Source organism: Thunnus thynnus, chromosome 2 (assembly GCF_963924715.1).
Source record: "Thunnus thynnus chromosome 2, fThuThy2.1, whole genome shotgun sequence".
In the NCBI taxonomy this organism is placed as follows: Eukaryota; Metazoa; Chordata; class Actinopteri; order Scombriformes; family Scombridae; genus Thunnus; species Thunnus thynnus.
This window is the reverse complement of record NC_089518.1, coordinates 12,617,980-12,641,541: the sequence shown is the minus strand read 5'-3', so window position 1 is coordinate 12,641,541 and position 23,562 is coordinate 12,617,980. Positions and strand designations below refer to the sequence as shown.

Here is a 23,562-nt window from a genome sequence, read left to right as displayed (position 1 = left end):
ATCAGCAAAGGAGTGGAAAGAGAAAGAGCTTGATTATGGCCAACAATGGCTCATTAATGCATGCTTAAAGGGTACAGGATCTGACTGCAACAGCCCGAGAAATTACAAACAATTTATGTTGATTCAGGCTCCCAGTAAAGTAGCTGACTATCACAGCTACTTATTCTAGGGTCCAATAAACTAAAACATCAACATATTCCTCACTTGATAAAAAAAAGCTTATATGGCAATATAATATATGGAAAAATTTGAGACACATTATCATACTGTTTGACATATTTTGGACATCAGATTTATTACATTTAATACACAAGGACAAGACTGACAAAGTGGTGGAAATTCATGCTGAAATAAATGAGGTAATGTTTTGCTGGTTGAAAAAAAAAACATTTCTTCAGTGTAATAAATACACTTTACATAGTTAATATTTCATATTCCACATATACACATAGTTGACAGTAAAATTACCTGTAAAAGGAAAACTGTGTATCCATGGAGCCTCTGCCACATAACTGATGAATGACTTTAGAGGTGATATTGCATTTACCGCTTGCTAAGAATGGGGGTTAACATCTGTGAGCTGCAGTGAGACACAATTGTTGGTTTACATGGCAACATTTTGACCTTTAACTGTTACCTGAGGTACTCTAATGAAGAGCAACAGATGTCTAAATATTGCTAAATAAACCAATAAGCAAGAAACAATCGAGAACACAGGCTTCTCTGTTTCATTGTCTCACCATAATGCTATAAAACTGCTCTAAATGAGAACAGTCCATATCTCAGCCTGCAACACCTGCCTCAGTTACAGTGCAGTGACGCTGCAGTGCCACCTTGTGGTCATCTTTGATTGACAAACATGTCCTGGCATGCTCAGTCTGCATGGGACAGAACCATGAACACATGCTGTGACCGTATGGCAAATAATGAGGCTTTTTATAGAGAGGGGAGGCAGAAAAGCATGTGACAACAACTTCAAACTGACAGACTGACAACTGATTGAAAGTACTCAAATTTTCAAGCCACGCTCTCCTTAAGTGAGAATAAAAGTAAGTGACACAAAAAGCCCTGCGTGTGATGCAGTGACAGCCGACGCTGTCAGTTGTTGTTTGATGTACGGAGCATGACATGAAAAGTTCATTATAAATACATTCAAAGTTAAACAGTGGGGATTCACTAAGAATGATAATGGCACAATAAATATGACACTAAAAAACTTTTGTGAGAAACTGCTGGAATACTGGTTTAGATTTTAAGATGAAATATAAGCTGTTGTCTTTTTTGGTGCAAAAATGATCAAGTACAGGAGCAGCATTAAATGCATGATGACCATTAATCAGATTTGGTCACATTCCAAGTCATGGCCTGAACTTGAACATATTTCTCTTCAACATTTACAGACATGCATACAGGACAACAACTATGATAAACCTGCTAACAGCGGAGAGGACTGAGCAGTGACAGCAACAACAGTTTAGTACATTATTATAGCCATTTAGCAGTTAAATAATGATTTTTGAGATAATACAGTACAACAGCATCTATTATTACTGCCTCTGGCTCAGATCATTACAGCTGTGGTTCCTATTACAGGGTTGAAGTGGTGATCCCGTTTCCTCTTGACACTCGCATTTTTGTTTTGTTAGCTGTTTTTGTCAACACATATTAACTCACAGCTCTGGGAAAAAAAACTGCATACACGCTGCATTGCTGTTTTGTGGAATAAAAGATGTTGAGCTCTTTTGCAATTCTTGCAAATGTTATGTTTCTCCTGTGCCTTACTTTTGTCTGCTCTTCATTTTCATCGCCATATGCATTTTGTGACTTCACTTCATCGACATACACATACATTTATCTATTACTTGTTATTGTAATTTCAAAAAGAAATAGTCTGAATTACTGCTCCTTAGGAGCAGTGACTCATTAAATGATGAGTATCCCATTACTGCAGCTACACAAATATTCTCTCTTATCTACAAAAACAACAAAGTCAAAGCATTAAAACATAGATGTGGAGTGCAATGATGTGAATATTCATGGAAGCAAAAAGTGATGACAATCACTGTTCTTGTTAGCTTTGAAAATAGTCTAATTACTGTAGTATTTTTACATTCACTAAGAGAGAGAAAATGTTCAATCTGACTTTAGAAAGATACATACATGATAGCTAATGTTTGTATACTGATATGACTTCTTTGCTGGACACCTATTACTGAGAAAAGTGATAATAATATGGACGCATTACTGGGTAACCTGCTACCACACAACACCTATTTTCAAAGGATATAGTGTAATGGGACTTGGGAGCAGCAGGATCTACTGAAGTATCTTCCAAAGTACTTGGATACTATCACTTTAAAATAATTTCAGTACTTGTTATTCAAATATGTACTTGCACAAAAAAGAATGATTTAAATTATAGTTGATCTGGAAATCGAACCACAGCACTGGTTTCATTGGTCTGGATTCCAGACTCTGAATGAGTCATGACTCATCGCACTTACTCCCCTCTGGTCATCATCATGTGTAAGTGAGTGATAGGACACTAAATGAAACCATATAGTGAAATGGTAGAGTAGTTTATAGTTTTACTAGAAGTATTTCCAGATTGATTTGTAAAGTTTATGAAAAATGCTTTCTCCTCTTCCAGCACAAACTCTTACAACACTGACTTCTCCAGTAGGAGGAGACAGTAGATTTCTGAATGAATTGTCACTGTACACATTTAGCAGGGCTGTGCTGAAAACAAGCATGCTCAGAACAATCCCTGCCTGAATAAATAAAGTTTAAGAGAAGTATGGCTGCTTGCTGGCTTGTCCAGCCGCACCTCTGACATGTTGGAGGAACTTCAGGTCAGCGAGGTGGAACACACTGTGGACAAAAGAGAAGAGATTGCTTCCCATCAGTGGTACACAATAGGTGTTTAGTCCAGGGGAACATCTGACACGCTGGGTAACATAGAGGCTGTCGCTCGCTTAGATTCCTTCATCTTGTCCAGGCCGAAGAGGAGGTCCAGCTGGGTGACTGGCCGCAACCGCTCCTCATCCACAGGTCTGAAGCAGGGGATATAAGATGTCAGAGGGTGTATGCAAACAGACATAAACTGATAACATCCTCTCTGAATGTTCCCATATCTGTAATTTGTTTAAATGAATTTCATACCTATGGCCCATTTCAGTTTTGAAAATCAGTGCTGCTCTTATTTTGCACACACTATTTCATATCAATATATATTTCCAATCAATATGATCCTGACATGGTGGTTACGCTATATTTGATACACATTTCTACTTACTATATGTGTAGTTTCCTGTGTATGGAACAGGCCACCTTCTCAATGGCAATTATTCAAAAGACCACTGGATCAACTCAGTGGATTTATGACCCTGACGAGAGCTTTAGCATTGGTCTGTTTCCTGATCATCATTTTAAATAACAGGCTGATGCCTGGTATAATAATTATGGAGAGCTCATCTATGGGTTTTGTTTTTAAGAGTGCTGAAAACTAAAAGTTGATAATATTTCTTCTTTTAGCAATAATACTTAAAGAGGCGTCTCAATAGTTGTTAGCAACAGCAAGTTATATCACATATTTTTAAAATAAACCAGAGCCACCTCTCATAGCGTCTAGTTTAATGACATACAATACTTGAATCGATCAATACTCCAATAGCTGTCTATAGGAGGGCTATTTGGAATCCATGAGTATGTATTCATGATTAATTATAATCACAATTACTTTTAATATCTCATAGTATGAATACTGTTTCAAAAGTGTGAATGCTTTGTAAAGAAAAATGCAGTCAGTGCTTAATTTTCTGGATTTTTAAGGCATTATTTATAATCAGACATTACCAGTACACATATCACTCCACATAATATTGATAGCAGCTTTCAAAAACCCACTAAAAACCTCAAACTGTTGAGAGCAGGTAATGCAGTTACACAAAGATGTGCTCAACTGACACCAGGGCTCTGAAATCTTGTGGGTGTTTGAATATGAATCATACTTTTCCTCCTCCTGGCAGTCCTGCAGCTGCTGAGCAATCTGCCTCATCTGCTCCTTGCGGACATAGTCCCGAACTCGGTACATGGCGGCATCACGGCAAAGCTCTCGCAGGTCACTGCCGGAGTAACTTTCTGTCTTTTCAGCAATCTCCTTCAGGTTAATGGCGTTGCTCAGCTGAATGAGGGAAAGAAGAGTAGTAATATAAGAAAATGATATCTAATTAATCTGTTAACTGTCAGCAGTCTTTGTGTTTTTTGGATGCCATTCAAGTGTCAACTGCTCATGGGTGATCAGATTTACTTTGACAGGATTTGATAGTAAAAATACAGGTGTGAAATGATCTCTGAAAACAACAGAAGGAGAGAATAATTACTTCCACAGCTGATTGAGATGAAAAGAAAACACATCTTACATTTTCTCCTGCTAAAATCAGCTTCAGGATGTCTTGTCTCTGTCTTGTATTCTGCAAAGACAAGAAGGAAAATATAATAGAAAATTATGAATGAATCTTTCAATCAGTAACTAATCATCAGCTGACTACCAGTCACTGTCTATGTGCCATTTCAAATGCCTGAACACATTCTGCACCAACATGATATGACACTATTTAAATATCTTTACTGCAATTTGGCCATATTTTTGAAAATATTTAATTTCACTTTTTTATATATGCACTTTTGCCATTTTTGATTTGAACAAGCAGCAGAGCAGAGTTTAGAGAGTAATTTAAACAAAGTGCTTGATTCTTGTATTTGCCAGCTAAACAGCTCATATGCAGTCATTTTTGCCATGATTAAATGCTGTTTATTGTACTGGAATGAAGACACTGCTGCACCATCCTCATGCAAACCATTTTCAAGCACAAACACAAAAAAAAAAAACTATTATTTATCTTGAGATTTGGCCAGCAAGCATAAGATAATCTGAGTCACAGAGTTCTGTGTTTAAACTGAGATCTTTGACTTGAGGTACAAAGACAAAAGATACATAAATTTAAGATATTTAACAAGATGACAGTAAACATGTTTCTTCCAGCATACTGTATGTGTATACTGTGTATTAAATGGATCAAAACTGTTTGCTGGTGTCTGTGTAGAAATCTTACTGGGAGTCCAACATGAAAAGTGGCGGGCATCCTGCGCAGAATGGCTGGATCCACATCCTGTGGTCGGTTTGTAGCTCCCATGATCATCACCTACAATCATAAGAATTACAGTGTGAACACATGCTGATATAAACACCTGCTACAGAAACACAGTACAGTGTAGACAACATGTGGAACAGCTAATATGACCTGCTTGGAAGAATAACAACTTCAAATCTGGTACCATTCCAGCAGCAGCTCTGAAGAGACCCATCTAGTATCTATCAGTGAATCTTAATCTGGTGGGGACACTAGAGCATAAGGGGGAGCTCTGGTTGTGTTACCTGGGTGGTTGAGGAAGTATCCAGGCCATCCCACAGACTCATGAACTGGGCCTTCATCATGGCTGTTGCCTCGTGGTCCAAGCTGGAGCGGTTCCTCAGAAACGACTCTAACATACAAGAGACGAGGAGCAAAATCAAAGTATGAGGACTGGAACCAATCATCATTTTGGGCTATTTCACAGGGATGAAATAAGATTTGACTGGTTTGGTTATATTTCAGACAGATATCATACATTTAATAAAGAAAGGATTTCAGCCTGTCATGTTATCCTGTACCGATATAACGGAGGATGCTCTGACAAGAATAAAATTCTTGGGGAAATCATTAGATTTTTGTTCTTGTGTAAAATTGTCAAATCATCAAAACAACATCAGCTTTTTAAAATATGTTTTGCTTGAAATATTAAGATAAACCACATCTAACGTAATTTTCAAAAGAAACATCCTTGACAGGCGTCCTGTTAGTTACACTCACCAATCTCATCAATAAAGATGATACAGGGTTGGATTTTGACAGCCAATGAGAAGACAGCAGCAGTCAGCTTCTGTGATTCGCCGTACCACATGTCTGTCAGCGTGGAGGCCTGAAGGTTTATAAACTTGCAGCCCGAGGCTTTAGCTGTTGCCTTGGCGATCATGGTCTTCCCACATCCTGGAGGACCAAACAATAAAACACCTGGACAAAATACAAAATACAGAGAGATATTAACATTTACTTTTCTTACACCCTTCTGATATTCTTTTTTTCCCAGGCCTTGATGTTTATATTGTATTATTAAAAAAGCACAATAGTTGAACCCCATTTAAGCAAAACAATATAATTTGAATTATTTCACACAAAGATTTCACAGTTTTTTCGCAAAGAACACATGACTCATTTTCAACCACTGTTGGCAACTCTGGGGGGATTTTTCCTCAGCTCGGTCTTTTCTAACAAATGTACAAACAAAATTTGACTTTACCAATCTGTTCCCTTTCCCAGAGTTACATGATATAAACAATGCTTCAGGGCTGGGAATGAAATTGGATTCCTGGAGCAGCTAATTTTGGACGTTGATTCATCCTGAAACTTTGAGCTAAACAGTAAAAACTCTGCAGAAAGTTAAGTATACCTCTAAGTGATCTGCTATCATGCTGCCAAGTGTATAAATCTTGTCAGATGCTTTTTTGGCACATAGCCGTCAACAGATGCATAATGCACTAGATAACTTTCTAAAAATAATGAGGATGACACTGGCTAACAGACAGAGAAGGCTAATGACTATTTCTGATATGATTTGTCCACAAAAAGACAACTCTGTTTAAGTTGGCTATACTTTTGATTGACTTCATTTGTGTAAGAAGATGCAGGTTGTTCATTGTTTTGGCTCTACACACCAGCACATTAAATTTAAAAATTAAAGAATGACTTTCAGCTTCAGGGCTCAATGAGGGTCATCACATCCATACTGAATGAACAGTGTACTGTAGGACTTACAGCTATATTTACACCTTGTTTAACAATTTTTTATTTAACTAAAAAACTGTGTGAAGGCAAAAAACACCTGAAACAAGCAAGAAATGAAGATACCGACAGTCTGCTGATGTCTACAGGTCCCAGACCTCAGACAGTCATTGACTGCTAAGGACTTGCAACAATATTAAATAACAATTATTTCATTTATGTTTATGTTAACTAGTTTAATTACTTTCTGTTCCCTAAAGTTGAGGGAATGTGTATAAAAGGGCAACAATCGCTACACTATTTATCTGAAGCGGATATAAAAACCCTAAAATTAAAGCCAAAAGTGAGCATTCATTATTTCATTTTAAAACTGTGTTGGAGTACAGACCCAACACAATAAAAATGTCATTGTCCTAACACTTTTTAAAGGAACTATATATCAAATAATTAGAACAAATAACTGAACTAGAACATTGTGTACAGTGTAATACGTCCATTAGAGTTCTGTGTAAATGACATGCTGTGGTACCTTTAGGAGGCTGAAAAAGTTTGGATCCAGCTAGAAGGTGTCTTTTCTGAAAGGGCAGGATGACCGTATCTTGCAGCTCGTTGATAACCTCATCTAGACCTGCTATATCTCTCCAGGACACCTGCAGGAAGATAAGGGTACTGTGAGAATTTCTGTCTGAGCTGTTGTCTGGGCAAGTGCAAGTGAGGATTACAACTGTCACCTTCATAGTTTGCGGATCAACTAGGTGAGATGCAATGTTCATCTCATACTCAGTAAGTTTGACCCCCTCAACGCCAATCCTCTTCATCAGCAGTTCTGCCTGGGGAGATAAGACACACACACAGCAGATGAAGACAAAAACAGGCTAGGAGATTGTGGGCAAAATGCTGCATTAGTCATTCCTTTTCAGTTACACTGACAGCAGAGACTAATAGAAACCTTCACCTTAAGCTAACAGAATATAACAATGACAAGCTTATGTTATGCACTTATGTTCAACATATACCCTTTTCTTGGCTTGATTTTTCTGCTTGTAGGTAGGGTCCATAGCCTCTATAACCCATTTGATGCTGTAATAGGTGGCTGCGCCAAAGATGGTCAACCTCAGCAGCATGCCCACCACTTCATTCCTGGACAACGGCCGCATCAGGGCCTCTCTGGGAAGATCTTTCAGCAGCATCTCTGCTGGCTGATGTCAGTCCATTGGCTGGATAAAGAGGTAGGAAACAGAGGAATGAGACAGACACAAACTGGTAGAAAATAATGTAGTTACAGTAACGCTACATGTAAGTCTCTAGTATGCAGTGAGCTGGTGCAGGCATAGCTCCACTCTGTAGTGTGAACTGTCATCCCCCATTGCTTCAGGCAATTTCATGTTACGTAATACATCCCTGCATTCACATGACAATATTTAAACTGTGTAAACAACATTTTGCCCACATAAGTTGCTCCTGGCTTTCCACCGAAATACACGATGATGAATGGAAGCAACCAGGGTAAACCAAGTCATAAAGTTTAAATTTATTAATATAACAAACTGCTTGTTGAATCAAACGTATGCCGAATGGATGAGTGATTCAGAGTGATTAGTCAAAGATCGTAAAATATGTATTTAAAGTCTGAATCTTCAAATAAAATTCAGGGAAGCGTTGAATTGTCAGATTTCTAAATGAAGTTTACGTTAAGCCTAAAGTTAACGTAGCTAACCCGCCTGTCATTTACTCAAAACGTCAGTTACTAATGTTAATTGAATTAAATGTAATAATAGGTTAGCTAAATGAATAGGTTATATGCAAGGTTGCTTTCTTTCGTTCTTTTTCTTTCTTTTTTTTCAATATCACGTTATACTGTACCACTGTAGCAAGTTAACCTAGCATCTTCATGCAAGCTAAAGCTATAGCTAAAGCTAACTACAACCAGCAGCAAACCACTACTTCACAACTGTGCTATTTTGAGTTCAACTTAACATTTTTTCACATCCAGTCTCTGTGTGTGTCACACTGTCCCTCATAAAATCAAATCAAAAGTAATCATAATTACTCACCAAAACGGTAACCAAGAAAATGCTAAAAACAGAAGCATCGGAGGTGCATCACGTTTTGTTCGTCGGGTAGAAACAAACACGTAGGTTCCGGGATTTGCCTCATTCTATCTGGTCAGTGAGCACACTTGCTCGTACAGTCAGTCAGCCACTTGATGGCAGAACTCGCACACAGTTAATAACAAAACAGCTCAGTACCATGGACAGCATCTTCATTCCCACAGCACGTCCACAAGAGGGTGAGGTTATGGTGAATAAAGTGATAAAGCCTTGAGATGAGCAGATGTTGGACTAGAAATCACTTGCTGGTTTACTTTTGATGCAATGCTCATGTGATAATGCGGTAATCCTTTTAAAGGTATGTGAGAAAATATCAAATATCCAAATATTTTTTAAGAGGATACATGGTTTAGTTGAGTAAATCTCTCCTATTATAGATGTGTTTGTAGTTTATAATACTACACAGAAATATATTGTGCAATGATTTATATTTTTCATCAAATCATGACAATAATCATTTTTTACTATGTATCAAAAAGCTTTTAAATTTATGTTAATTTTGCCTATCATTCTGAAAAGCGTGAGACACTAGAGTATTTTTGGAGCAGAATATTTATTCTGGGGAAGACTGTGAATCTGTCGATTAGACTGTGATTGGACACCAAGCATGTCCTGGAGTAGGCTACATGTAAATGTAGCCCCAGTCTGGCAGCTCAAATCTCAAGCCCTAATCTGTGTTTGGTTTCCACTCATTTCCAGTGCTGTCTGATAGTGGATAATTCAGTCTTCTTAACAGCAAAGATAAGGCTGTAACAAATGGGCTCCTCCAACAGGCAATTTATCACACATGGACCAAAGAGATTGTTAATTGTCACAGATTGTGAGCTAAATGTGAAAATGCTGGTACAGCCAGACTGGTGTCTCCTTCAGGATTTTCACTAGTGAAATGCAGAGCAACACTGCTGAGAAGAAGTATAGAAAAAAACCCAGTATACATTATTTGCAACATTTTACAGAAGATTTACTGAATACACAAGTTCGTGTTGGTATTTTTCCCAATGCTCACAGCTCTTGCATCAACCTGAAGCGAAACTAACAAACAGTTTCCATTATAACATTCACCTCACAGTCCACAGGAGATGTAGTACAATCTGGCCCAGTTTACCACTCTTCTCTGTGAGCATAATTAGCTAGATTTTGAACAATGGGCATGAAAAAGGGGATTGTCTTTTCTTATTCATTTCTCTTTTTTGCTGTGCACTTGTGTTGGGTAAAAAGCTCCAAAGCCTCTCTCCCTTTGTAGTCCAATTAGTTGTCCAATTTGGATGCAAAATTCCATCCTGCACAGTTCCGGCTTTAAGCATCCAGAGAAGTTAAGTCCACCCTTGTTGTGGAAAATGGCACACAGGCTGCTATTGCACACACCTTTGGCTGTGAGAATACTTCATAAAAAGCTTTAATCCCCCAGTACTGCAGCAGCGAGTCCCAGGAGATAGCAGGCTGACAGGGCCATTCTGATGGGTCTGCATGAAAGCGCAGGCTTGTGTATCTGCAAAGTGCAGCCGGGGCTCCACATTCCCACAACGCCTTGCACCTCGCCCAAACAACCACTCACAAGCGGGTGGAGCAAAAAAACACATTCATCTCCCACAGCTGTCAACCTCCACCATGCCATAGCTGAAATAAAACTTAAAAATTTCTGCTCAGAGCTTTCACATGCCAAATTCTCCTTTTCTCTGAGAAAACAGGCTGGTAACTGATTGTTTTGTAGCAAGAGATACAAATCCCCGTTGATGTGTAATGGCTGTGCTATTACGGCTTACTGTGCTCTAACCTGTATTGTATTCTACTTTTTCTGCCAGGTTAGAACATGGCATTTTCTTTTTTTTATGGGTGTGACAACTGAGCAGTGGATATATCTAAACTGCACCAGTTAAACTGTTAAACACTTAAGTGAATGTTGGTCACACACAGCAGTTAATTACCCTTTCAATCTCCCAGGAAGAGATATTACCTCTAACAGGAGAAGGAATCATTTGGGAGAGGATTATTTATTTGCCTGTTACCCTGAGGAACCATAAGGATTTATTTTTTTGTAGTACGAAGTGGTGGAACTGGACCGCTCACCCGAGTATATTCACTTTTGAACATAGCGTACCACCTTTTTGGTCCATTCAGTAGTAATATGGTCCCACTTTCTAATAAGTCACCTGCTACTAAGGGGTTGCATTTTTGCTAATTTACTAATTTTACTATTACTAATACTTCATAGATCTATTACAAGCCATGAATAAGTACAACTTTTTGGTCGCCAGGTTGTGAAAAATTCTTCTGCCTTGTGAATGCTTCTAATTATTAAACACACATATTTCTCCTGGTATGCAGATAGAAATAAAACCAAGGAACACAAGGTCACAAAAGATCGGAACTTAAGTTTATTTTATCTTTTGTCCCTGAAAGCAGTTATTTTTGGAAGTTAACTATGTTAAAGCCTGTGATGCTACAGTAACTTCCTGTTTACGTAGTGGGTTGCTTCTTATTGGACAGCATTACAGATGTTTCCTAGAAACCGATTTACACATTACTTGTGTATTTGCTATCACATCTCTCAAGTTATAGTGGTGCAACCTAATTTAGTAAATCACTAGTTTGAAATTAGCTAGTAGTTATTAAGAACTTAAGAAAGACTTGCTTGTACTGGTGCTGGTACAACCCAGTCCAGCAGAACACTTATCTTTTCAGCTCCTACATTTATCAATAAGACCAGTTAAATAGACCAATTACCCTCTGGGAAACATGCAGAGAATCCGGAACAACATCCATTTATTAACAGTTTATTAACAATTGTAGTGTAGACTTGATGGCTTTTTAGAAAGTGTGAAACTCACAAATAGTAAGGATTATCAACATTTATAACTGTATTATTTCCAAATAGAAAGGCCACCAGCCGGAGAACCAAAGCTATTCTCATTAATGGCTTGTAACTTATTACAACTTTAGTTACAATTTATAATCCATTTATTAAAGGGTGAATTATCAGAGGGTCAGAACAAAAATATCAGCTGTCCAGACACATTAAAAGAAACACTAGCAGCACTTCCTCTATCACTAGTGTGCTACTCTGGCTCCTGGTTGCCTTTTTTGGCACCTATCAGTTGCCAACTGTTCAGGGATGTAATATAAATGATTCATGTGTATTATATGACAAATAAGCCCATCATTGTCATTTGGCATAGATAAAAGACAGAGGGATGAGCAGACGAAGGATGCATGAAAGAGCCCTTGTCTGGGTGAGACACGATACTGCTCAACAAAGGGATTTCATACGGTGCTGAGGCTTCCTCCGGCATCCCGCACTCTTTCTTTATTCTGCCAAGGTAATTCACACAAGTCTACAACCCACCGACATCGCCAGAGAAAGATGATTACAGCTGTAGCTCCAGACTGACAGCTTCTCCAGTCTCCTCAACTCCACGGGCCTCTCCATGGTTACCAAGACACTGGCAACGTGAAAAAAAACTGCTTAAAAAAAAGAGTGATAATTTGTTTTCTGGTTCTCCTCCATCACCTGAGACAGCTGAGAAGGCTATGCATTCCCAGTGGCACATCTATTCATGCATATAGATTAGGCTGATTTCAGACGCCTTAGTCTGAAAAGGAAATCATTTTGTTCAGTGAATCAGTGAGATGGAAATCTGTAGTAAATATTTTCTCTGAAATATTTCATACAATTTTTTTTCCCACACTGTTTTAAAAAGCAACACAGTATGGAGTTACTTTTGCGTCTTTATTATGCAGGCAAACAGCTAAGGTTTGCAATCAAAAAATAGAGAAAAACAGAGAGAGCAAAACTATCAACACTGCAATCAAAAACTGTTTTATTGTAAGTAAAATACGTTTGTGATTAAACTTTGTTGTTTTTGATTTGGCTCATTATGAAATCAAACTTATTCTGTTTGATTGCATAATAAAGATGCAAAAGTAACTCCATACACAGTCTCTTTTTTTGCAATCAGTGGGGTTTACAGCAGTTTGATAATGATGGCAGCTGTAGTGAGTGTGTATTTTGTGAGGTGGAAAATGAGAAACCAATTATCCAATGAAACTAAGGATTATATTGTTAAACATAATAACAATGACAAGAGGGAGAATACAAATTATAACAGTGTAGCATCATAAACCTATTATTACATTAACAGAGAACAGTTTGAAATGTAAATACAATGTCACATTAGTGAAAGTTCTGTTTTCACAGAGAAAACAGGGCTGCAACTATCACTTACTGTCATGATGTAAAAAGTGTAAAATGCTAAACCTGATGTAAGAATAACAGCATTGATTTCCACAGCCTGGAGACAGTGATAGAGGATGTGAAGCTTGTCACATTGGATAGATCGTAAACATGTCTTTCTTCCCTGCATAGAGCATGAAAACATGTTACTATCTGCCATCAGCGACAGGCTGCTGGCCCTCCTCATACGAGTAAAACGACATGTTCAGCTAGTGTGTTTGTGCTTCATTTTATATCCAAATGCCTCAGAGCTGCTCTGTAAATGGGTAATCTCCAGTTGAGTGTCATAATCACCCAGAAATTAAAAAGGTAACACTCAAGCAACACTGACATTAATTGGCTCTGTTTACAGTTTATGCTGGGTTGACTGAACAGCTTTACTGAGTAACTGAATGTTCATTGTCATGAGTGTTTTCTGAGGCAGTTATTTATACGCTTCATATATGTCCCAATTACACACACACTACCATGATAAGTGATCATTTACAGTACCAGTCAAAAGTTCCCATTCGCTTGAATGAGAAAGCGTGTCCAAACTTTTGACTGGTAGGGCCTACTGTATATTATTATCATATTTAATGCACTGGCTGGAGTGACTTGACAGGGTAAGATGATCTAAAAATGAACTTCAGTTTCATTTCAACCTCTTCAAACTCTGATCTCTATTCCTTGTAACAATTGTAATATATTCATGAGACTGGCTCCAAGTCTTTTACATAGTATGACTTTAGATGCTGTTAATACGTCCTAATGTGTGGTAACTGTCTAAAAATGATCTCAGACTAGTCAGTGTAATCGAACTGGAATCCATTTTCACCAAAAAATCAATGTGAGCGAAAAACATTACAGCATATTAAATGTTTGGTTAGGGCCATTTCGAGCGGCTAGTGTATCTAAAAAATATTGTGTTGTTTTCATAAGTCCTATGATTTAAATTCAATGTGTACACTGTTTATTGTTCTATTACTAATGATATTTCCCTCCCAATACTAAAGAATAGCTCAACATTTTGGGAAATATGTTTAATGGTTTTGTTGTTTTTTTTGCTGTGAGTTAGATAAGAGAATGGATACCACGCTCATGACTGTATGAAGCTACAGCTAGAAGGTGATTAGCTCATCTTAGCTTAGCTTAGCTCAGCCTAAAGACTGGAAGTAGAGGGAAACAGCAAGCCAGGCCCTGTTCAAAAATAAAATAAAAATCCACCTAGCACCACTAAGCTCACTAGTTAGCATGCTATATCTAATTTGTTTCATCCGTATTCATTTTATTTGTTTATGCTAAGCTAAGTTAAGCTTCATACCTAATGAACACACATGAAAGTGGTATCAATATTACCACCTATAATCTCGGCAAGACAGTTTATAAACATATTTCTCTTCCTCTAGCTACAAGCCGATGAGAAGCATAAACATTTCTTACAATAAAATTATGAACGGCAAAGATTTTCATTCAACACTTAACTTAAAATGTACTTAATATGATGTCCCATTAGTAGCAAAATGTTTGCAACTTTGACCAAATGGCCTTCACTGATTTAAACCAGCTTCAGCCAGCTAACTGGTTCTCTTGCAGCTGTCAAAAAGGCAACCAAGACAGCAAGGATAGCTCCAAGGCTTCACCACGCCACCTCCACATATCCACCATAGTTACGTCCTCACCACTCACCTGAAAAGCTGGGGCTGACTCCATAATCTCCACCTGGCATGAGGCATTCTGAGAGGTGGAGATGAAATTGAAGCGAACAGCCCCTATTCCTCAGGTAGATTCTAATAAGAAAATCCCCAGGGATATCAGGTGGGAGTGTCTGTGGATGTGTGAGAACGAAGGCGATGGTATGTGGGCTTCTAAAAAGCACAGGAATGGCGGAGCTCCTCTGACAAGGAGGATGTTTAAGTTCAGAGCGTGTGAAACTTGTCCTGTCAAGTGAAACAATTGGCCAGTTCCAGCTCCCATTCATCAAAGTGACAGCACTTGGCCACGTGGAAATGAATGAATAAATAAAGGAGAACACATTCAGTGATGAAGTGGAGCCTGCTGGGTAGACGCTGTCAGAGAGGACTGTCAGTATGTATACTATTCAGCCCTTGTTGGCAAAATGACATTCCCCATGACTGAAACGCCCCTTGCTTATGGTTTCCTCTTCTCCAACAAACTATACATCAAATGATTTCTGACAGTGAAAGTAAAATTTCATCTTTATAATCTTCCTTCACCCCCCATCTACTGATATTGCAGCCCCTACTGGCCAGCTGTCATGGCAGGTCTGTTGTCTGCTCCCTGAAAAAAACACCAACATTTAACCTCGGAGAACTCATCAACATCCTTTTCCTGACTTTGACTGTGAAAAGAAAAAGTATTTGTATGCACCCCATGTGGATACAGAAAAGTATGCTTCACCCCTCACTACCCTGCTCTTGAGCTATGACCTGCCACATATTCATTATTGATCATCACTTTCTGTTGCAGCTGAGTTGCCTTGGTTACCTATAGACATCCATGCTGGCCTACAAGTCTCCTTCCATGTGCAATTCACAAGAAATAAGAGTGCCTTTGATAAGGAGGCGTTCTGTGCTGCAGAGGTTGTAAACACATTGGGGTCATCTCGCTGGATCCTTTGTCTCTTTTATCTTCAGAGTGAGGAGGGTTGGAAGTCACTGGGAACGCTCTCTATGTTAATGCTATTTGAGAAATTAAGGTTGCAATAAATGCAATGAATATAAAGGAATGTGTTGTATTGTCTGCTTGTATAGTCATTGTGCAGATGTTTCAAAGTAAAAACATTAAATAAATCAATTAAATCAAAGGTGGTACAAATTTAATGAGTTGTGTGTTGAACTTCAATAATCTGCATACCAATATGACCCCCTTGTTCCTTGGTTAAAGGAATAATTTGACATTTTGGGAAATACACTTATTTGCCTATTTGCTGAGATTTAGATGAAAAGATTGAAGCCACTTTCATGTCAGCGTGGTAAATAAGAAGCTAATGCCAGGAGAGTGTTAGCTTAGCTTAGCATCAAGACTGGACAACTACGCCATTCAAAAGATTGATGCTAACTATAATAATAATAATAATAATAATAATTTTAATTAATTTGTAGCAGACTTTTCATTCATAGTGAATCTCAAAGTGGTATCAATCAACTCTCAGTGAGAAAGTGAGTCAGTGTATTTCCCAAAATGCCTTACTATTCCTTTGAGTAAAGGCATAAAAGTTTGAATGAGGACTCTATTTTGCAACAAAGGCCTGAGAACATTTCATGTATTTCTGTATCATTTGTCACTCACAGCCACTTTAAATGCATCACTCAGCTCTAACTTTTTTATGGGATACCTTGGATCAATCCATCATCACATGAATGAAACAGTATTGAACAGCGCAAGCAACTTCTTTTTTCCTCTGTGAGGACAAAAAGCCCTTATTTTCCTTATGAGCTGGGTTCCCTCAGCCATGGCGTATCATTCTGAAAGTGACACCTTCATCATAAATTACATACAGGCAGTGTGATGGCACCCAACTTTAGCCTGGGGTAAGTAGTGGGTGGTGCAGGGAGTCTTATGTTGCTTGGCTGCACAGGGAACCATATTGATTACCACTCATGTTTCTTTTGAATCAATCTCCATCACCCATTGGCCATTTTCTCCATTATATTTCATTTGGGGAGACAGATGATGGAGATGGCGGCGTGTATGGAGCCTATCTGTGGCACTGCAGAGATTCCATCAGGAGATTTAGCATTGTCTCTATCTCAACTGGATTGGTTAATGGAAGGAGGCACATCACTGTCACTGTCCGCCCTCGATCTTCCCTCTCCCTCCCTCATCGCACCCCCCTGGGGATCCAGAGACAACATTTACTTTGGCTGATTAAAACCCCTGCCAAATAACACCTCTGGTTCAGACTAGACACCTTCAGTGACAGATGATATATATTGTTTTTCTATGTATATATGACCATACATATTGGAGGTGTTACGCTGTACATGTAGAGTATATTTGTAGTGAAAGAACGATTTCTAGTTTGATATTCCTGTCTCCATAAACCATAAATGAAATGTCTGGTATTGCAGCTTCACTGTGTATCTTTTATTCGACAAATCAAGTCTTTCTTGAGGCCTGAAATAATAAAACATTTTCCATGTCAATCAAGTCCAACCAGAATGAATATTTCCATATTTCTTTATTTCTGCTGTGAGATGAAATTACCTCAAAAGCCCCTTTTGATCAGAGGCATTCCTCACTATGACAGCCAACACACATGGCATATTTATCCACAAACAGAATCTGACTTGTAATTGTTCTTTGGTAAACCGGAGTTGCTTTTATGGAGGCTCTGTATGGAATGGATCTCGCTCAGCTGGTGTCAGCCAGACTTATTTTTCCTCCTAGCACTGGAGCTTGGTCAGCGCTCAGCTCAGCCCAAACCCCCAGTCTATCAAACCCATCAGTGTTTCATGTAGCCTGGGGGACACTGGCTAGCAGCCTGAATGAGCTCGCTATACCTCCTCTTCTTCTTCTACCCGCCTTTGCCTCCTCTCCTTATGCAACATGTTGAGCCATAGAAGCCTGCTGATGTAGGCTGGCCGTATGGATTTTTTCACTAAAATGTTCGAAGATCTCAGATCCTCTCAGGGAAAGATGCACGTAAACAAAGTAAACTACAACACTACCTGAATCACAACCTTTTTAAAATTGTAATAGGGGGGTTGTCCTGGTGGCCTAGTGGTTATGACATCTATCATGTAACTGCAGTGTGTCTGGTTCAATGCCCACTAGGGGACCTTTGTTACATTCAGAACAGCGCTGCCAGGATCTTGAGGAGAGTGCGAAAACACAAACATATAACACCAATTTTGTTTTCATTGCACTGGCTCCCCGTCTCCTTCAGCATTGTCCTGCTACTCATATACAAATACATCAACGGACATGCGCCTCCATTCCTACAGGAACTGATCATACCACAAACCTCCACCCGCACACTCAGATCTGCCAGCAGTTTTCTCCTCTGGGCACCTAGTAGCTCCAGACCATGGGGGATCAAGCATTCTGCTTTGATGCACGCTAGTGGAACAGGCCTCCTAACCATCTGAGAGCAACACAGACCCTAGACTCTTTTTAAAAATGGCCTAAAAACCTTTCTATTCAGGAAGGCTTTTTCATCTTAACTCTTATTTTCTTTATGTTGTGTGTTATAGGTTATTAATACTGCAGAACTTTGAGTTTCAATATCACTGAGTTATTATATCACTCCTCTCTCTTTCCATGTTTTCTGTCTGCATCCATACTCTCAACTATCCAGTAACAAGGCTAAGAGTCTACAGCCAACACCAGCATGCTAACATGCTCAGTAACAATGCTAACATGCTGATGTTTAGCAGATTTAATGTTCACCTTCTTAGTTAAGCGTGTTAGCATGGTAACATACATTAACACAAAGTACAGCTAAGACTGGTGGGAATGTCAGAACATTTGCAGGTATTTGGTCATAAATCAAAATCTCACAAGTGACTTAACATGTTGACCTTTCTGCTGTCTTTACACAATAAACTGTAACACATTGTGAACATTGTAAACCCATCTGATGTACTGCAGGTTACCAACAGACCTTTATTCTTACCCCTTCTGGCCAATTATTACATTTACTTCACCTTTGCTGCTGAAGATTAAAAGGAATTTTGGATCTGAACAATTTGATTTTTACAGTTTTCATTTTGTTAAAAGCCACCTCAACTGATTTTGTGATGCTTATCAAAGTAGCTGAATTATAAAACATGGTAATCACAGTCTATTTAGTTCATAATCTGACCTCTGTAGAGTCTCATTTAATTTTTTTCCACAAACATGGCAACATTTTATTATCCCTCGTTTAAATATAACCCATGATAGCTGAGCTACAGTTAATAGGGCTGTGAAGGGCACTGCAGAGAGCTGGTATACAATTGCAGCTGTCACCTTCCCACCATTTCATGGTTGTTCATGCTAAAATTGTACAAGTTACACCATACCAAAACAAGGCATAATGTAGTATAACATTATTCTTTGTTATTAAAAACTGGTAGCATTAAAATACAGTATGTGATATGAGAGGAACACACACATTAATAGTGTATCTGGCCTAAAACGATAAAAATCTTTACTGTTGGTACCGTATTATACCTCTCTGCGAAGAAGAAAAAGAAGAGAGCTCTCACTCTTCTACAACTTTTGTGTCCTGCAAACCTCCAGGTGTAATACAATCAGTTTGTTTAAATTGAAAACTTAAAAGACTTAGCCTGCTGTTGCATATATCCTCTGTTGAAACATCCTGGACCAAATTTTTGTGGTGCGTGATTTTGGCAGAAACTTGTGAATCAGGTTAATGCCCTTTTTTGCAGAATGGAAGGAGGAGACCCCTGCTTAACTGTGATTTATCTTCTAACACACATGATCTTTGGCCAGCAGCTAAGCTTTAAAGGAATACATTTACGCAGACTGTGATTATGCTCTCAAAAGGTCACCACTGTGGAAAGTGCTTGTAATCATGTATCTAGTCTAAAATCAGTGAGAAGTGGATTAAGACTATTTTATGAGGTCCTGGGTCTTGCTCTCATTTTCTTGTTGCTTAGTGACTGGGTTTAAGTGGAGTTTTTGAAGGAATATGGACCTCTCAGACTGCCATGCCATACAACTCATACATTTATTTTTGTGACCCACCAAGGGCATTTAGGAAATTGTTCACTGAGACTTGAGGGCTACGGATTACATTGCTTTGTGTTTGCCTTACAGAGAGTATATACCTGAAAGTATATACTCTATGGCCTCAGTTTAAGTGAAGATTATTTAGTTTGTTTCTACAATAAAGACAACATTATGTTTGCTCATTTCCACAAACCTATAAGCAGCTCAGTCCCTGAGGGTGCATTAACTTTAGATACATGACAAACACGAACACGAGGCTAGCTAATTTCACACACAAACACATGCCATTTGGGATCAGCACTAGAATTACAAGGATGCCCAAGGCTACTTCACTACTCAGCTGTCTGGAGCACATCTTCAAACCGAAACCACCAAGGACCTTATTTGACCATGTTTCACTATGAGTTGAATGTAAGAAAGATTCTGAGTTGATTAACTAGAACTTAGTTGACAAATGTAATATTATATGTGGTGTAAATACACAGTAAAACTACATTTATTAATATATATTTTGCAAAGCTACTGTATGAATTGCTGTGCTGAAAGACTCAAGTCATATTTGAAATCCTAGCATTACCGCTATATATTTTGCACTATTATGAAAAATCACCCTTTTACTACCTGGTCATTAGCCTGCTCAAAATTCAAGTCTGATTTTCTACTTTTGCTCTTTCCCTACATGTGCTGTGTTTGTCAGAGTAAACACCTCTGTGTTAGAAACATTCCTGCAGAGCAAATTGCACCATCATCACCTTTTAAAAACAGTATGGACACTGGTCGAAACTCTCTTCAAACATCACACTTTCACATTATCAGAAAAAAGTGACCATTGCATAATCTAAAAGTTCCCATGTTGCTTGACACCACAAAGTGCTAATTTTATGCCAAACACTCTCTTTAGTCATTATATAAACACTAATGGACCTGTGCATCATTGAATTCATACCATCATAAGAGATATTAAAACTCCATAAGTAAGGAGCTAAATGATTCTCCCCTGGGTGATTTTCGATAATATCCAGCCCTCCCATGTGCTGAAATTAAACAAAAGCATAAATCTCTTCTAAATAGCTATAGAAAATGAAGCTGCATGCTGTGCCTTGATAGTTGAGGGAGAAAGTTGTGTGCAACAGTCTTTGCCCTCAACTGAGTTATGCTGACTTAAAAAAGTACTAATCTAAATGCATCTCTATGCATTGTGTGCTTTGAAAAATGAAGATAATCCAATTTAAAACTACAATAACTGATTTTTTGGCCACTTGGCTGCAGCAGAAACAAGCTGTAAACACAAGACATATATGATACATAACCTTTTAAGTTGATATGGCTCACTTGTTAGCCATCAGTTGCTTTCACATCCAGCGCATATGAGGCACCCTTATCATTTATTTTGAGTCGTGTTTGTGTCCACTTGATGAATGTAAGTCCAATATTCACTCTCTTGAACTCTGTTTTGGTCTATACTAACATCTGAGGGAAATATGATGATCCACTATGTTCACTAGCTAATTGCCAACTTTGTCTGTCTGCATTGTGGTGCAGGGCAGGTATTGTAGAGTAGCTCCTTCCCTGAAAACAGCTGCCTGCTGCGTCTGGAAATTAGTTCGATACCCAACATATCAGAGGTAATATCAAGAAAACTAAAAACCCACCATATGACATCATCTATAGCTACACTTTTGACCACTGGATACTCAGTGATGAAAGTTATATTTTCCATAAATATCTGATGTTGTTTAATGCATGTCAGAAAAGCACTATTGTGTACAGTATCTGAAGTACAATGTTTGTTCTCCTATCACCCCAGTCAGAGGATGATTCTGGTTTAATGGATGTGAGAGCTGAGATGGGATACTTGCTCAGAACGGCACAGGCATACCCCGCTCAGGCAGTTATTTTCCCAGAGGCAGGATGTTACTTTCTCTCCTCTTGAGTGGTAAGTGTTCACTCCACCCATCAATCGCATCTTTTTTAGAAACAAACATTTTCCAGCAAAGACAGTTACATGCAGGCAGAAGTGGACTCAACATCCCTAAAGGCAGTGTCCATCAGCAGGCATTGTTTACTGCAGGGCATGAGAACATTTTGAGAGAACAGAAGCTGCGTCCACTTGCAACAGAAACACAGACCAGAAAACTGACTGATGCTGAAAATGTTTTTAACTTAAACAAAACCTTTTGAAATGTTCAGAATTATTCACAATTTTCTCCATTTTAATATTGATTATTGTACATCACAATTTTAAAGAATAAACAAAGTCTGGATACTGTTACTCTATACTGTACATCATCACTAAATCAATCAATTTTTCAAGCTGATTTTGAACAAATTACATATTTGTTCAAAAGACAAGTTTTTCCTCTTCTATTCACTGAAGACTACAAAATGAAATTTTCTGTGTATAAGTACTACTGTCTTTAACAAATAATCACTTCTCTGAGTAAAGTTGATACATGAAACTGTATGTTGTTTAATCAGTATTTGGTGGTGTATTCAGTGTTTAACGCCATCTAAATGCTATATTTACTGTTTTTATCCAACCATTGTTAAGAATGATTGATGGTTGTGACGTTTAAATTGTTTTTGTTTAGTATGCTAATGATGATCAATTTCCTTTTATTTAACTCTTCTGAATTATCTTCTTCCATTCAGTAGCCTCATATCACGACCAACTACCAAACACTACAGTACAAGCCTGGACTTTAAGTGTTTAGAATTTTGTCTTACTTTATGTATAGTAGTACATATGTAGGTTTCATTTTCAGGTTTATCCTTGTCTTTGCTCTGCTTGCCACTGAAAATATTTAAATTTGCATTCATTGTGCATTCCAGTGCTTAACCAACACGTTCTCACTCCCAACTCGTCACATATCGATGCATGGTCAGGACCCTGTGGTTACTTTTTAACACACAGTATCACGGTAGACACTGTTAAAAAATGATTATATTTTATGGTGTGAAAACATGGTGGTTAAGGTCTGGTTAGGTTTAGGCACAAAACCACTTGGTTAGGGTTAAGGAAAGATCATGGTTTGGGTTAAAATAAAAAATAAAATAAAAACAGCAAGGTGGTCTTGAACCGTGCTCTGTGTTGACTCTGTGCTGATTTCCAACATCCTGCCAACAACATTACAAGCCATCCACCGACCCCTCCACCTCATAATAAGAAAGTAAGTCAGCTTATATAGATGTCTTGTGAAGTACGTCACTTCAGAAATGTTGATATGATATGTATTGTTGAAATGTTAATATGCTCCATATTACAGGTGTTGAAATGTACATATTCAACGTATCTGTGGTTTGCAGAAACATACGATGCCAACGTTTTATTCTGACGACCAAGCTGAAAATTGTCACCTTATTTAGACGTCATCGGTCTCATAACGTCTATTTCAGAGTGTTGTGGGAGCTCAACAGAAGTCTATCGTACTACCCTGCATGAAAATGACAAAATCACAAAATGACACTAAAGGGGTACCTGGTGTGTTAAAAAGTGACGCCACGGGGTCCTGACCAAGCATCGATATGTGACGAGTTGGGAGTGAGAACGGGCTGGCTTAACAGTCCACTATTTAGCAGTGTAAAATCATTTAAAATCTTTTTTTCACAATAAAATCATTTTTTTCAAATAAAAGATGAAAATGGATATGAAAATGAA

The 23,562-nt window shown here is 38.3% G+C and overlaps 1 protein-coding gene and 1 long non-coding RNA gene across 2 annotated transcripts; one reads left to right on the top strand and one right to left on the bottom strand.

The window, feature by feature from the left end:
* Positions 1–276: 276 nt before the first annotated feature.
* On the bottom strand, positions 277–9,076 carry atad1a (ATPase family AAA domain containing 1a). Its single transcript, XM_067603523.1, has 10 exons — positions 8,936–9,076; positions 7,898–8,098; positions 7,613–7,711; positions 7,411–7,531; positions 5,913–6,113; positions 5,438–5,544; positions 5,115–5,204; positions 4,422–4,472; positions 4,011–4,183; positions 277–3,053 (listed from the first exon to the last, which is right to left on the bottom strand). Exons 2-10 carry the CDS (start codon positions 8,069–8,071, stop codon positions 2,924–2,926), a joined length of 1,146 nt encoding a protein of 381 aa, XP_067459624.1. The 5' UTR covers positions 8,072–8,098; positions 8,936–9,076; the 3' UTR covers positions 277–2,923.
* Positions 9,077–9,081: 5 nt separating this feature from the next.
* Positions 9,082–13,315, top strand: LOC137192663 (uncharacterized). Its single transcript, XR_010930612.1, has 2 exons — positions 9,082–9,171; positions 12,169–13,315. It is a non-coding gene; the product is annotated as an uncharacterized lncRNA (long non-coding RNA).
* The last annotated feature ends 10,247 nt before the right edge of the window (positions 13,316–23,562 follow it).